Source organism: Squalius cephalus (assembly GCF_949319135.1).
Source record: "Squalius cephalus genome assembly, chromosome: 15".
NCBI classification, from domain to species: Eukaryota; Metazoa; Chordata; class Actinopteri; order Cypriniformes; family Leuciscidae; genus Squalius; species Squalius cephalus.
This window is the reverse complement of record NC_137136.1, coordinates 23,115,356-23,131,393: the sequence shown is the minus strand read 5'-3', so window position 1 is coordinate 23,131,393 and position 16,038 is coordinate 23,115,356. Positions and strand designations below refer to the sequence as shown.

General features: G+C 37.0%; 3 protein-coding genes across 4 annotated transcripts in view; 2 read left to right on the top strand and 1 right to left on the bottom strand.

Moving 5' to 3' along the window:
- spmip4 (sperm microtubule inner protein 4) overlaps positions 1-4,215 on the bottom strand; it is a 69,089-nt gene extending 64,874 nt beyond the window's left edge. The window contains exons 1-2 of the mRNA XM_079894919.1: positions 4,136-4,215; positions 873-1,123 (exon numbers count right to left, since the gene is read on the bottom strand). The gene's annotated coding sequence lies outside the window, so the exon portion shown is untranslated. The remainder of the gene's footprint in view (positions 1-872; positions 1,124-4,135) is intronic.
- On the top strand, positions 3,140-6,507 carry cbx3b (chromobox homolog 3b). 2 transcript variants are annotated; one of them, XM_079894917.1, is made up of 5 exons: positions 3,140-3,398; positions 3,933-4,078; positions 4,169-4,334; positions 4,696-4,853; positions 5,683-6,507. In XM_079894917.1, exons 2-5 carry the CDS (start codon positions 3,939-3,941, stop codon positions 5,798-5,800), a joined length of 582 nt encoding a protein of 193 aa, XP_079751043.1. In that variant the 5' UTR covers positions 3,140-3,398; positions 3,933-3,938; the 3' UTR covers positions 5,801-6,507. The 2 variants fall into 2 exon arrangements, with proteins under 2 accessions (XP_079751043.1, XP_079751042.1); XM_079894916.1 differs by having other exon boundaries at positions 4,157-4,334.
- A 2,416-nt stretch (positions 6,508-8,923) lies between these two features.
- Positions 8,924-15,057, top strand: snx10b (sorting nexin 10b). Its single transcript, XM_079894918.1, has 4 exons — positions 8,924-9,067; positions 9,158-9,258; positions 13,115-13,216; positions 13,362-15,057. Exons 1-4 carry the CDS (start codon positions 8,975-8,977, stop codon positions 13,564-13,566), a joined length of 501 nt encoding a protein of 166 aa, XP_079751044.1. The 5' UTR covers positions 8,924-8,974; the 3' UTR covers positions 13,567-15,057.
- Positions 15,058-16,038: the final 981 nt, after the last annotated feature.

Below are 16,038 nucleotides of genomic sequence, written 5' to 3'. Positions count from 1 at the left end.
TGAATTCAAGGCTCGTTCAACCGCATGAAATTGAGAATAAATAAATGAAAGAAGTAACTGGATAGAATGGATATAAGCTAAAGTAGAAGCGAGCCAATAATCAGTAATAACAATATTTGTTTGAATAAGTTGAAAGATACCTTATTCCTGTGTTAAGAAAAATGTGATTCACATAAAGTGTTGATTTACACAATGCATTTTTTTTAAAAATGTAAATAAATTTGGATGAACCCTTAAAAAGTACAAATTAATTTTCGTGGGATTTAAGTTTTTTTGGGGGGAGGGGGGGGGGGGGGGGTTATTGATTTATTGTGTGCCTAATTTGAGAGCAATAATAGCCTAAGTAATAACAAAAATATTATATGTTCAAATAAAATGATTTAAGTGTTAAAAAATGATAATATTTTAGTAATTTAATTTTTTATTGAGTTCACATAAAGTGCTGATTTACAAAATAGAAATAAATTTAAAATAAATGTGAATTAATATTAGTAATTATATTATTGATTGTTCAATTCAGTTATTTAATTTTAAGATGGTTCACAATGAGCTGGTTTAATCAGATTTTTACAAAAGGATTTTTTTTTTTTTTACTGTCCATCAGGACTAAATTACAGAAATAACAGAGAATACTTTGGTGATAGAAAATCTGGTCAGTATCAGCTGCGAGATGCACAGATGAAGGGACCATATTTAATGTCAGCCTTTCGGATTCCTTGGTGTAAATCAGCTGACCCTTTAACAAACTGCTCGATGAATTAAGCTCCACAGAACACTTTCATTAAATTGAACTCAAACTAATCTGTTCAGGGTTCATGGGGTTGACAAGCCACAAAAAAACAACATGTCTGACACGGCCGGCACGAGCGTACCTGTAACCTGAGCCGAGGGACGGTGGCGTGCCAAAACTCGGCAACCCGCATGCAGAGAAAGAGTCCAGTTAGAGCGGTTCCCCACCCCACACATCAGCTCTCGAGTGCTGGCCAGGCCTGCACAGTGGGGTCCCTCCATCTGGACACATTTCAACCCTGACAGGAGCCATGGCTGCATTAATGAACGTATTCACATATGGCCCACTCAGGACTGTCACTGCTGGAGATGGAGAGCAGACTGGAGGACTGGACTGTGAGTAGAGAGAGAGAGAGAGAGTGAGAAAAAGAGAGAGAAAGGGAAATCTGTGAGTTTCCTTAAAACACAGAACTCTCGTTCTATAGCCCATCTGTCAACCATTATGGGCCCGGGCCATCAGCTGAATAACAGAGCTCCTCCTATACATGGAATGTACATTTTTGTTCAACATAAAGAAAAATAAAACATTATGCATGATGAAATTACTAAAGATGTATTCTGAATTAATAATTCAAACTGATGTTTATATGACATGAAGCATTTTTCAAATTCGTATCATTCTAAGCTACATGTTGCAGGTCTAATTGACAAATTTGAGGTTTTACATATAATGGTTTAATATGCAATACATTATAAAATGCATGTTTTTATGTGCAGTGATGAATTTAAAAGAAAGAGTTTTAATCCTTAAGAACTTGCCTTGATTTCGTGCAACCTCACCAAAACTTGCTTTTGAACAAGAGTCTTGAAGCTATAAATTGCACATAATGTCAAAGGAGATATAAAGTTAATAAGAAAGTATAAAGTAAACGGAGCAAATGTTAAATACACATTAACACATGTAATGAAACGTTTTATAAGTTATCTCGTAAAAATAAAACTTTTTATGAGGACCAAAACAACCACTGAAAATGGCGATGCCAAGAGATTTATGGATGGATAATAGCGACCTCTTGTGGGCCCACTAAGAAGTGGCAGGGTTTAACATCAAATACAATGTTTTAATTTTAAAACGTCCAGATTTTATGTCTTCATTTTACAATTTTAATATATTAAATATTAAGTCAATGAAAAAGTAATGAAGGTAAAATATAGGAAAATGCTAGTAAAAGCTATAAAGGAAAAACTTTTGTTGCGGAAGGTACACAACCAAATAGGCCTATTTCTTTCATTTTAAATCTTTAATGCGATTGGGTGAAAAACTCAACCAATCCGATTCAACCTTCTCTCTGATTGGAAGGTGGAAACCTGTCAATCAATTCGAAAATAGGAGGAGCTTAAGTTCTACACAGAAACCAATGGTCAGTTACATGAAAGCGTCCTAAAGTAAAGAGCTCCGTATTATAACTTAAAGCTCGCTCAACTACCCCGTGCAGACAGGTTTAGATGCAATCCTCCATTAATATTACCATCGTTATTAATTACATTATTATTAAATTTGTTTTGCATTAAAGTGTATTTATAGTAATTTGACGCAATAATGTGCTATTTTACACTATTTTAACAGTAAAAATACAATTATTCCAAAACAAATCAACATAGAATTTGCGATGATAGAACTGGTTAGTCCATTTAAATATACTAATTAATACTAATATTCTATATCCATATGATAATTTGAGCCATAATGCAGTTGTACCCTGATTATATATTTATATATATTTTATATAGGCTAGAACTATAGTCTAGATAAGACAAGTAAAATAACAACAATAATAATAATAAAGTGTAGTATAAAACTAATAGAATTATTATTTGGCCCTAAAAGTGGGCCTTACTTTAATTCTAAAGTAAGAATCATTTAAGAGATATTTTCAGTGTCTTCTAATGAGATTTTACACGGATAAACCATGAATCACTGAACTCGAGCTGGGTTTTATAGACAGTAAGGGTTTTATAAATGCACATAATGAGTGGCGCATGCGCCCTCCAGTGTCCTTCGACTACATTACGATTGTGACGTCAACACAACACAAGGTATTTTCCCTATCTACATCTTTCTAAACCGAGACGCAAAAGTTTCTATATATGCAATAAATCATTAACGTTCTTTTTTAACTAACAAAATCATCTGGCATTAAAAACTGCAACTGTTGCCAATATGAGTGCAACTCGTCGTAATCAAAATATGTTACAGTAGCCGATTCTAAGGGCGTTTTGCGCTGCATTATCTAGTGTCAGATTAAACCCTTCCCTAAAGAGTAGGGAAGAGAAATTCAGCCAGGTCTTGCTCTCGTCTCGGGATGCGCCTTTAAGGATTCCTCCCCCGGTTTCCTGAACTGACCTCTTCCCTTTGAAACCACTTCCTCCCCTTCTCCCAATCGGCCATGTTTAATTTGACTCATTCATGAAAAGTTATGTAAACACAACAGTAAAGCCATGATCGTGAAGGCGACATAGTAAGCGATGCTAGATTACTGAACAGCACTGTGATCTTCCGTGTGGATGCACCGCGTTGTTTGTACAGAGACTGATCATTTGCACGAGCATTAATCACCAGCAGTGGGAATAAAAGAATAGCGCGTGAACTGCGCGTGAGGCTTCGGCAGGTGGGCACGCGCACTTATCAAATTCATACCAGTGGCGTAGAATGAATATAATTAAATACAACAAAACAACCATTCATAATATTAACCTGCTTGGTCAGTGACTGTGAAAGTTTAGCTAGTTGGAAATTAGACGTCATACATATTGCGGTATTTTCACCGGCAGCGACGTATTGTTGCCATTGTTTATTTAAGGAATTCCTTGTATTCCTTCATGTCAGATGCAACATCGCTTGATACAGCAACAGAAAACAAATACATAAGTATCAAGTGGAAAATTATTTAAAAATTCCTCCGACTTTATTGTTAAACAACAATTCTATGTATAAATGTAAGTTTAGTATTTGTGATATTCTGGGCCTATCAAAAACCAAATCATCGTCACTAACCAATTTCCTTAAAAAGTCTCTTCATGTCAAATTATCCTATTTTATGATTAGTTATATGTCTGCTAAACTTAATATAAATGCTTTATAATAGATTTTGAAATACGTAAGCCTTTGGAAATATTATTAAATGCTAGCTGTGTTTTTATAGGAAATCATGAGGAAAAAGCAGAATGTGAAAAACAGGAAAGCAGAAGAGACAACCGTTGTCCAAGAGTTTGCTGTGGAAAAAATCATCCGCAGAAGAGTCAACGATGGAAAAGTTGAATACTATCTAAAGTGGAAAGGCTTCACAGAGTGAGTGTCTGGGACAAAGTTGCCTGTGTGTGTCAAAATGTTATTTAATATATCTACCAGTATATGACATGTCTGTAGTCCTTCTATCAGTGCAGAGAATACCTGGGAGCCAGAGGACAACATGGATTGTCCTGAGCTGATAGAGGAGTTTCTCAGAAACCTAACCGTCTCAGGAGAGACAGATCAAGAGGGGTGTCAATCTCTAGACCATGAGTTCCAGCCCAAACAAGAGTTAACCGAGCTAGACGCTGATACGGTTAGTGTGCCGTTCACTTTCACTCCTACAGGTGTTACTGAAAATTCCTGAATATCAATACATTTAATTGCATTAGATAAACTGCTAAATAATAATGTTGTTGTATTTTGTGTATAAAGCAGTGAAGTCCAATCCTGTATCTGGAGGGCCGCCTTCCTGCAGTTTTTAGCTCCAACCCTATTAAACACACCTAAACCAGCTAATCAAGGTCATCAGGATTGTTGGAACAGGGTGGAGCTAATCTCAGCAGAAGGGTGGCTCTCCAGGACCAGGATTGCACACCTTTAGTATTGAGTTTTAGTTATTTCCAAAACCTTGTCAGGCTTTATGATAGTTTAGTTCAGTGTCTGGAATCATGCAGGCTCACCAGCGGCTTCAGGAAGAACTCATTGAGAGAGGCAATGAGGAGGTTGGCGATCACAGCGCTGAGATCCCAGCAGGACAATCCAGCCACCCAGAACCTGACTGCATCATCGGATGCACAGACCAACAAGGAGAGATCATGTTTCTCATCAAGTGGTAATATTTCTACACTGGACCATTTGTGGAGATTCGTGTTATTCCACACTGCTTTGTTCATTTTAAATGCACTGTAAATCACAAACGTTTTTTAGATGTTGTAACGACAATCTTTAGTATTAAATAATGTAATCAGTGCATTGAAATCTTTAACTCGGATCATGCATCGATACACGCCTCAATATTAACTTAGCTTTTATGTTTATCACCACATTTCCTTAATTGGAAAATTGTTTAGAAATGATTAGAATAGAAGCACATTGTTGTCAGGTGCAACAAATACAATACAAAAATAAAATCTAATTCAAAAGTATAAAACGTATATTATCTCAGTAATACTAAAATAATATTGTGACCATACTCTTTCAGTGTTTAGTATGAAATACTATTATATAATAGTTTAGGTTTTAGTGATTTTGATTTAGCATTTTTTATTAGTTTTTGGGTTTTATATTAAATATCTATATTTAACCTAAATTAATCGACTTTGTTTTATTTTATTTGCCAAGTTTAAGTTGGTCTAATTTATAAATTCAGTTTTATTTCAACTTTAATTTAACGTAAACCATCTTTAATCCTTTTAGTTTTAGTTAACAATAACAATGCTGCTCTGCTTAAAGTTAATACTGATACCAAGGAATTCCTTTCCTTTCATGTCCATGCTCTTCTTCAACACACAAATAGAGATGAAGATCAAAAACACCCTCACAGCAAAAAGATGGCGTAGTTTACAATTCTGTTGCCACTAATCTGCAGCCGGTGATTATGTGCTTTTAATTTGCTGCATTTGTCCATTAACACTGATCATTATTTCTTTCTTTCATCGCAGGAAAAACACAGATGAGGTAGCTTTACTGTCAGCTAGGGAGGCCAGTAAAAGGTGGCCCCAGATGGTAATCCGCTTTTACGAGGACAAGCTGACCTGGCATGGCGAAGACGAGCAGTGAGAGGGAAATATGTAGCAGTGAATCCTACTGTACCTCCTGGCAGCTTTACACATACACAAACACTGTGGCATAAGTTTACTGTTTGACATACCGTGTTTTCAAAGTGTGTGAATCCACAGCCCAATGTGAAGCTCTTCCTAACACACTAACCTCTAGAAATGTGAGTGGAGTATTAGAGTGCTACTGTAGTGTCCAAGTGGTTTATTAATCGAATGTTGTTGTGTCTCTTGGTCTGTTGTTGGAAAAATTCACTTGCGATGTTCATTCTTCTGTCCTCTTTGTTACTATGATCTGAACTGTGATTTAACATAGGAGATGACGACGGATGTACAAAACCTGCTCGAGAGGAACTGTTTGTTGTGTAAATGTAGTATAAACCCCCTGGTTACGCACTTATTCAAGTTATACTGTGATGGATCCCGTGATCTGTGAGAGCATAAAGTGTGGCTCATGCAGGTATAAATCCTTAGATTTGCACAAAACAGATTCTAGAATGTAGCCTATACAATCACATTTTTGTGAACATCGACACGCTTCTTGTTGGTCAGTGTCACTTTCATAGCAGTAGTGTTATTTAGGTTTTGCGTTTAAGACCTTTGTCTTGTAGTTTCACTCTTCTGGCTTCCTGTTTTCTGTAAAGATCACTGTTAACATTACATCTCGAGTGAGCAATCTCTATAGGTGCTTTAAATAAACACAAAATTACCTCAGAAGTGTTGTGATCATTCTTATAAACCTGTTAATTTGCAGTCTTCTGTAAAAAGGTGTTTAAAAAAATCGAATAATCTTTGCTACATTATAGGAGAGATGGATGAAGCAGCCTTTTCTTACCAGTTTGTGCTTTTAAATATCAAAATCATCAATTCAATTTTAAAATAGCCAGTCTATAATATCAAGAGGTTTGAAAACCTACAAGCAGGGCCTAAAACTAACTTTTTGGCAAACCTGCCAATGGCCGGTGACTTTTTATTTTATTTTATCGGCCATAAATACTTTTTACCAGCTATGAAACATAGATTAATCCACATTAAACTTGCACACGTTATTCAGTCAAGAGCAATGAGCGATTGTTCTTTCTTTTGTTGTTTGATTAACATTAAAAACACAGACAGCAGCAGGAATATTAGGCTGCTGTCACTTTAAGAGCTAATGCACAGGTCCAATACACTGCTACACATGCTTTTTTTCTAAATTGTTTACGTTCACTTAAAGGTGCAATGTGTAATATTTCTGAGGATCTATTGACAGAAGTGCAATATAAGATCCATAACAATGTTTTCAGAGGTGTATAAAGGCCGTTATGTTTTTATTACCTTAGAATGAGTCATTTATATCTACATAACTGTGGGCACCCCCCTTTATGAAGGTCGACATATTGTGATTGTAAACAGCGCTACAGAGCGTGTTTCGTTACTAACTTGAATGAGAAGCAGCAGAATACTCAGGTTGTCCATGATTCTGCAAACGTGGAGAAAAACATGCTGTCTGAACGACGCCTCGGACATCGTAACGTTAGCTATTTCCCCTTACCTAGCTGCTTTGATGCTCTTATCCATAGCTCTTATCTTATACTAACTAGCATGGAAACAAGCTATGGTAAAGTCAGTGAATAAAAGACTAACACAATGATGAACAAGTAAAAATAACAATCGCAATAACGTGGTTTTACTGAATAATTAAGTAAATATAATTTAATATAAAATATAATATAAAGAAACCTCATTGCTTGACTTGCTACTCTCTGCTGACTCAGACTCAGACGACGACATCTTCCGATCCTACGTCGGCCATCGTAGCTTCTCCTTCGAGTTTGCAATTTGAGGGATAGGCCGTGAGTGACTGGCTGTTTGCAATTCGCAAACCTCACCACTAGATGCCGCTAAAAATTACACACTGCACCTTTAACTGACTCTTATGTTTACAAGGACACTTGCCAAGACGGGCATTTTGACTTAATTTAGTTTGAATGTCTGTTCAAGCACAAGAAGACGCGAAATTCATTATTTGCCGCCCTTCTTGACGCACATGCCGGATGTTTACATACAGAAAACTTTTCTCACAGCGCACAAGTAACATATTAAGTTCCCTGTCTCGTCTTCTTGCACTTGAATATTTAAATTGGCAAGTCTTAAACATTCGTGACTATGCAGCGCTGGCCCGAGTGTCATTCACGTTTGTTCATGTTCTGTTAGTGAATTAATATTAATGAAATAATATTAGCATTTCTAGAATTTATGAAAATGTTACTGGCCTACTGGCGATTAGCCTGACTACGTCAGACTTCCTACTTCCGCTAATTTCATTTCGCTCCTGTAGTCAGTCTGAGATAGCAGCGTATCTTTCAGTTTTCCACCGGCCTGAAAACAGCCGGGCCAATCAACGAACAGAGGGCGGGCTGAGAGCCGTGACGTAGACGCTGATTGTACCGTGGTGGATGCGTACTTGCGTAGATTTACTTCACATAATCTGCAAAAGTCGTTCACAGCCATGTTCACTCCGGTATTTCGCTCGATGGTTTAGTTTTTGCATCATACATGTGTTTACAGTGGAAGTTAGATACGGCTGAGCATGCGCATAACACACGCCATAACCAAACGTTATGTGATTGGCTTACGGGTAACCTTCAGACAAGCGCCCCCCCCGCAAGAGAGAAAACACTTCTCTATTATGCTATTCCAGACTCTCACTACGAAGCAAAGTGAAGTAGCAGAGTCTGGTATTACCAGGCTAACTGGCGATATTCTGTTTCATATACTCTGCAACACTGATTTTTACTCGCATTTGACGCTTGACGAGCGTCCTTGAATAACTGTTTAAGTACTGCTAGATGTTTCAAACATGCAGGTGTTATGATTATGGTACCATTTTTTCCAGCTGCTTTTTCCTGCTCCTTTTATTTTTAATGACGCTGCTAGTCTGCTATGTCTCTGGTGGCTGGTAAAAATGAAGCAGCGGTGTCAGTCAGAGACACAAAATGAGCTCTGATGTTTTTCCGTAGTCTACAGTTCCCATGAATCAGCCCCAGTTGGTCAACTAGACCAATGTCTCATGAAAATACTTCCTTCTTTATTCTTCCCATTTTTAAACCTCAGAGTACTGGCTATGTGTTCCTGTCCAATGTGAGTTTGTGAGCGTACGTGTGAGTGTGAGGGCTTTTTTTTCACGTTTGGACGTATGCAGGAATTCACTGGAGTGTGGGTGAGGGACCCTCGCATCCAGAAGGAAGATTTCTGGCATGCCTACATGGATTATGAAATCTGTATACATGTAAGTGCAATAGAAGCATATATATAGGACACAAAATAGTCAAACAAGAGGGCAGAAACTGATCATTCTCTGTATTTTATATTCACTTAGACAAACAGTTTGGCCTTCACTAAGAAGTGTTCCTGTGTGCGGCGGAGATACAGCGAGTTTGTGTGGCTAAGAAAAAAGCTAAAGGAAAATGCCATGCTCATGTATGTAAGCGCTGACTCATATTCCTGTTATTTACTTTGTTCAGTAATTGTGCACTTATGGTTATAGGTTTGTAATAGAGTTTTAAAAGCGAGTTTAAAATATACCAAATTCGTATATTTGTATTCATGTTGGTTTCTCAAGGTTTCATGCCATTTTCAAGAAAGACTAAAAATCTCATTAAGTGTACCCATCAAACTGACAAATATACACTGCCTGGCCAAAAAGTTGCTGTTTGGATTTAAATAGGCGAATGCTTAAAAGTATATGATTGTATCATTATTGCAGTGATTATTATGTTTCTAGGATGTTATATGTTTGGCAACCGTTCTTCTAACCCTAATTGGTGTAGTATGTAGGAAGTAGGGGTGTAAATCGGACAGTTAATCACGATACGATACGATATCGATTCCCTCAGCCAGCGATACGATATTTTCCGATACTTCAAAAAATTCCACGATACGATTCGATTCGATTCGATTCAGGGCTATATCGATCGATTAATCGATATTTAGATATTATGTTCACACAACCAGTTACGTTTTTATTAACTCACAAATGCAACCAAAATATATAACATGAACGTTTAATTAAACTCTTTGAAAATTGCACACCCTCTCCCAATTGGGACATTTATAACAGAAGTGGTCATTTGCAAGTACTCCGTTCTTGTTCATTTTCATAAATCATGTTTTTTATTATTATTGTGCATTCCAAGTAATATCAATCAAACTGCAGCTGGGTTGTTTTGATTAATAATAATAATAACAAGTTAAAAAACACAGGTAAATTACAAAATTAAAGTTAATTGAAAGTATGCTTTAATATGTTAAAAAAAAAATTTTTTTTTTTTTTTTTTTTTAGCAGAGCAGAGCAGATACATTCACATTTCATCTTTCTGAGTCAAACAAAACCAAGTAATTGCTATGATAAATAATACAACACTCGGTTAATCTTCATAACGTTAATCTCCTCAGCTGACATAGACGCCTAACAAACTTTGTTGTTGTGATAACGTACACGCAGTACAGAGAGCTTTTCCCTCACCACTAAACGAGCTGCTTTAGTGGGTTCCGTGAAAATGTTTCAGGTTTTATTTTCCTTTTACGCCCTTTAGAAGATATCACGAGTTCATTGAAATTATCCATCCTCGATCACTTTTAGTCAGCTTTAACGAAACTCCTCTTAGCTAGCGCGTCTTTTCAAAGTGACATCTGACCTGAATACTGCACGCTGAGTCGCTAATACGGATTTATCGTGTTGTGTTCACCAACAAGGGTGCGACTGCTTGTCTGTTTCTGCTGTAAAACATGAACTCGCGATGCCTTGACAGCGGACAATACCGACTTTTGTGAAAAAAAAAACTTGTTTAGGGTTCAGTCAGTCTTGTCAGGCGTCTTTTTCAGATGAGGAGATTAACGTTACACACCGGCAGGCGGTTGGTGAGTAAACGAAAATGTGCGCTTTGGCGGAAGGATGTTACGTGAGAATGTGGAGGTGTCAAAATAAAGGTGTATATCGATATTTTAAGTGTGGAATCGATGCATCGTATCGTTAGACGTTATATCGATGCATCGATCCATATCGATGTATCGTTACACCCCTAGTAGGAAGACACATAATGGATATATTCCAGAATGACAATGTCAAGATTCATCAGGCTCAAACTGTGAAAGAATGGTTGGGAGGGAGAATGAAAAATCATTTTCACACATGAATCGGCACCTCTGAGTCCAGACCTCAAATTCAATGAAAGTCTGTGGGATATGCTGAAGGAGAATTAAAATATATATTTGTCACATTTTTTCCTTACTCCTGGAATATATGCGAGTGTACACAAGTGTATGAAAGTCATTGTATATGTGAGACTTACATATTTAATCTATTTTTTAATAAATTACTGAACGTCATTGACCCTCAGAGGTGGACAAAGTACACAACTTCCAGATACTACTGGTCAAATATTATAATATTATAATATTACAAGTAAAAGTTGTAAAGACCGATTTTTACTTAAGTAAATGTACAGAAGTACTTGATTACTTAAAAAGTAAATGTCAATGCATTGTTGTATGTAATACGTACAGTACCTTATGCCTCTGATATGCCTGCATACCTACTCTCATTTCAATGTCAAATTTATTTCTAGAACGTTCTACAGTTCCAGTAGTGGGATTGAATCCACATTGGTTTCGGACACCCAAATGACAGTTTCCTCAAATAGTGCCCTATTTAAAGTTTTTGGGCTTTCAGTATGAGTATGTTTGCCTTACTGTTTCCTATAAGCTAGTGTGCACCAAAACAATGACAAAATTCACATTTAGAAGACCAAACCCAACGTTGAAAATTAAAATGTCAGAATCCAACGCCAGATTGATGTTAATCTCCAACGTTGGACAGACGTTGTATTGTGGTTGAAAATGAAAAAAGGGTTGAGGTCAGAAACCAACACCTGCAACCAAAATCATCCCCTGACTGACGTTACTACATTCTACTCAAGGACCTTGACAGAATTGTAGTGGAGTAAAAAGTACGATATTTGTCTTTCAAATGTAGTGAAGTTAAAGTAAAAAAGTTTCCAGGAAAAATAATACTCAAGTAAAGTACAGATACTCAAAAAGTGTACTTCAGTACAGTACTCAAGTAAATGTACGTTGTTACTGTCCACCTCTGCCCAATATACATCTCAGTTCATTCAAATATAATTTAGGTAATTTATTATTATTTACAAATTACTAATTGTTGCTAATTACAAGGGTTATTTTAGTATTATGTATACATTTTATTATTTATTAATATTTTGAATAAGCTGTCATTTTTATATTTTCAGTGTTCGTTATAATTTTAGTTCAAGTTTAAATAATTTTGTTGCAATTTTAGCACTTTAAAGGGGTGGTTCAGGATTTTCGACATCGGACCTCATTTTCAAGTGAGCCTGGTTGTTATTCATCAGTGGAGACAGTTTTCAAAAAAATTCATCCAGTCCTTACTTTTGGATAGTTCGCCTATGCTAGGCTAGCACAAGTCAACGGTGCACGTTAGCCTGCCATTAAAAACAGTTTTACCCACTCCACAGTACACCAAAAGCAAATAAATTATAACGCCAGACTATCGATGTAAATGTCTGTTGAGAGAATAATGTTAGAAATCAAACTACCCTTTAATCACATTGCATTAGTTATCATTTGTTCCCTGTATTTATAAGCAGTCTACAGCAGCGGTGGAGTTATATTTGGTTACCTAGGAAACCGAGAGAGCCGGTCCACATAACAATCACGCAAGTGTATTTACCTGCCGCAGATAATTGAGATACAAGAGTACTTTGATTTCTAACATTATTCTCTCAATAGACATTTACATCGATAGTCTGGCGTTATAATTTATTTGCTTTTGGTGTACTGTGGAGTGGGTAAAACTGTTTTAATGGCAGGCTAACGCGTGCACCGTTGACTCGCGCTAGCCTAGCATAGGCGAACTATCCAAAAGTAAGGACTGGATGAATTTTTTTGAAAACTGTCTCCACTGATGAATAACAACCAGGCTCACTTGAAAATGAGGTCCGATGTCGAAAATCCTGAACCACCCCTTTAACTTAAACAATTTCAGTTCGTTGCCAAGAGATATTTATTTTGTGTGCAAATGTTATTTTTTTATTTATCTAATGCTTTAATTTTACTTTATTAAAGTTTATTTTATATAACAAAAAAAAAGTCAATAGTTTTAGTTAACAAAAACAATACTGCTAATTACCATAATTAGGCAGCTGTGTTGATGCAGACATATTCAAGTTTCAGTCATTCGGCAGCTTTCTGTGTGAAGCATGTAAACTGAATCTCTGTGGTTGTCTACGAATTGCAGAACACATCTACCCAAACTTCCTCCAAAAAACCCGTTCTTCAGTCTCAACAATGCCAGAGAAATTGGAGCCCGTATGCAGGGACTCCGAAAATTTCTAGAAGGGTAAGTATCAGAATAGCCCTAAAGAACAGGTTAAATTAAAACATAAAACCATGACTGAAAGAATGCATTTAGCTTGAGAACATGCGACATATCTCAGGTACTGTATATCTCGAATGGTGATCAGTTATATGCTTACATCCTCCAGCGTGGTGCACAGTCCGGTTCTGCTGTCGGACAGTTGCTTGCACCTCTTCCTACAGTCCCAACTGAGTGTGAAACAAATGGAGGCCTGTGCTGAAGGCAGGAGTCGCTACACCGTGTCTGAGGCCATTCACAGTTTTGGCTCAGGAAACAAACGCTTTGATTCTCAATCTGAAGAGAACATGGAAGAGGAGGAAGATATGCACTGAGAATCCGAGTGATTTCTTGCCAATAAAATGGAGCAAATGTACTAAATTTACAAAGGCATTGCTGAAGTGCAACCCATGCTGGAAGAGGGACAATGAAACATGAAAAAGATACTGTCATTGTTGAGTAAAACAGTGTTTTGTCTCTGTACTGATTAATCTGTATTGAAGAAGATAACCTAATAAATTAAATTATTTAATCCACAGTTGCGCACACATTAATGTCTTGCTTGGCAATCAAATTAATGTATAAAAGCATAATGTGGCTTGTGTGGAAGACAGTTTGTTGTTAAAACTACAGATGTGTGTGTTGAGAGGTTTACGAGAGGGAATTTATGTTTGCTTGTGAAGTCCCTTAAACGCAATAACCACATCCTAATAAGCAAACACAGAGCATTAGGACTTTGTGTGATTTAGACCCGACCCCACAGAGCTAAATCCAAATAATAATCTCTACTCAAACAATTTTACTGCCATAGTTAGCTATAAAAGATCATTGTCTGGATGTCATACAAATTGTGCCTTCTCGTAAATATTTAACAATCACGTGAGGCCGTACTTGACCGGCAGATGGCGCCGCTGCTCTTCTGTCTTTCCTGTCGGTCTCATCCCTGCAAAATCATAAATGTTTAATCAAACGAGTAAAAGCCCTCAAAGCAAGCAGTATTTCCCCTTTTCAAATCATCCACTGCTCTCACAGTCATTGACTGGGGCATCAAATCACCAAGACATTCTAGAACAGGAGGATAAAGGAATTACGTTATATCGCCAAAAGCAAACAGATCAAAATAAAACCATCAAAATAAGGGCTGCAAGCAATATTCAATAAACTGAAATCATCAAGGCAGTAATATATTTTACAAGGGGTGAAGGGTTGGATGGTTTGTATCAGGGCTGTCATTTTTTGAGTTTAGCTTGGAGTGAGAATTATGATTCGATTAATAAGCATTGCGATTCGATTCTGATCTTGATTCAATATTTACATTTATTTGGCTTAAGATCAGGAGCAGTAGACTACATGTTAATTTTTCTCAAGGAAACAATCTCTCTCAACTATGTAAACATAGAGGGAAACCTGTCAGCTGGTATTATTATTAGCATAGGCCTAGCAAAATGCTCCTCTAAAGTTAATTTTTCTAGCTAACTAATATGATATGGTCATTGAATGGCTTTACGTGATATTGTTCACAAGCGGTTTTATTCACGTCTTTCCACGGTTGAATTACTCATTGAAAGATTACAAGACATGAAACATTTCAGTAAGCTGTAGCCTACTGTATCTTTCCACATACCTTCTGATGTGTATTCATGTTTATTTGGTCAGGGTTCCCACACTTTGGTTAACTTCAAATTCAAGGACCTTTCAAGGACATTCCAGGTCCAATATCCTCAAATTCAAGGACTTAATGTGGGGACACATTTCAAGTGAGAGGAAGGTTACATCGTGTTACCTTGTAAGATACATTGTTGCGCATGTTCTCTAGACTCTGTCGCTATGGAAACAAAGACGATAACATGCAATCACCCGCAAATGAATGTGTGGGTCTATGCAGGGGTGCCGCCAGAAATTCTGGGCCCTATGGAAACCAAAATTTCTGGGCCCCCTACATTTTTTACAGATAAAATTTAACCCAATAAACATGCCCTGTATACTTTAAAAAAAGATACTTAGCACATTGCGTAGTTAAAATGTCTAAAGATGAGTCCAAAGCCTACAAAAACAAGAAAAAAAAATTGTATTTATACAAATTTGACTTATAAGTCAAACACACACGTAATAACCATATTATTTCTATTGGCCTATTTAGTTTTCATAATATAAAATATTAAAATATCTATTTTGTAAACTCCTTATAGCCAATGGTTACTACAGACACATGTTTTATTCGTTTTTTTATATTATTTTTTTCTGGGGCATTTTATATTAAGAACGTCAAGTTTGACATAATCGATGCGTTTTTTCGTATCCGTCATTCTGTGGCTCTAAACTGTCAAAACACCATTCAAACCCTTGTTACGGATGCGAAAAACACAGAAAATCGAACCCGATCCGAATTTTTTTTTTTTTTTTTTTTTTTTTTTTGACGGACGAAAGTTTCGGAGGCAGTGTGCTAGTGACCTAACGTGAGGTTGTATTTATTTTTTAACGTGCTAAAATATCGGACGCGAATTTCGCACGGGGGGAGAAGGAGGACGTGGGTGTGCAGCAACCGCTGAATCTGTGTAGCTATTTTTTAGTCTATGGTGTAGAGACAGGCCCGGCGCCACGAGGGGGCAAAAGGGGGCATTGCCCCCTCAGATCTGATTTGTGCCCCCTCAGTTTCATTTTTGTATTCATGGTTACAAATGAAATGTTTAACCTTTTGAGCGGTACAGTCCCATATATGGGATTTAGAATGTTCAGTGACGAGTGACGACATAACTGCCAGATTCAAATTGTGCTTTCGCGCGTTGGCTGGCGCTGAGCCAAAGTCG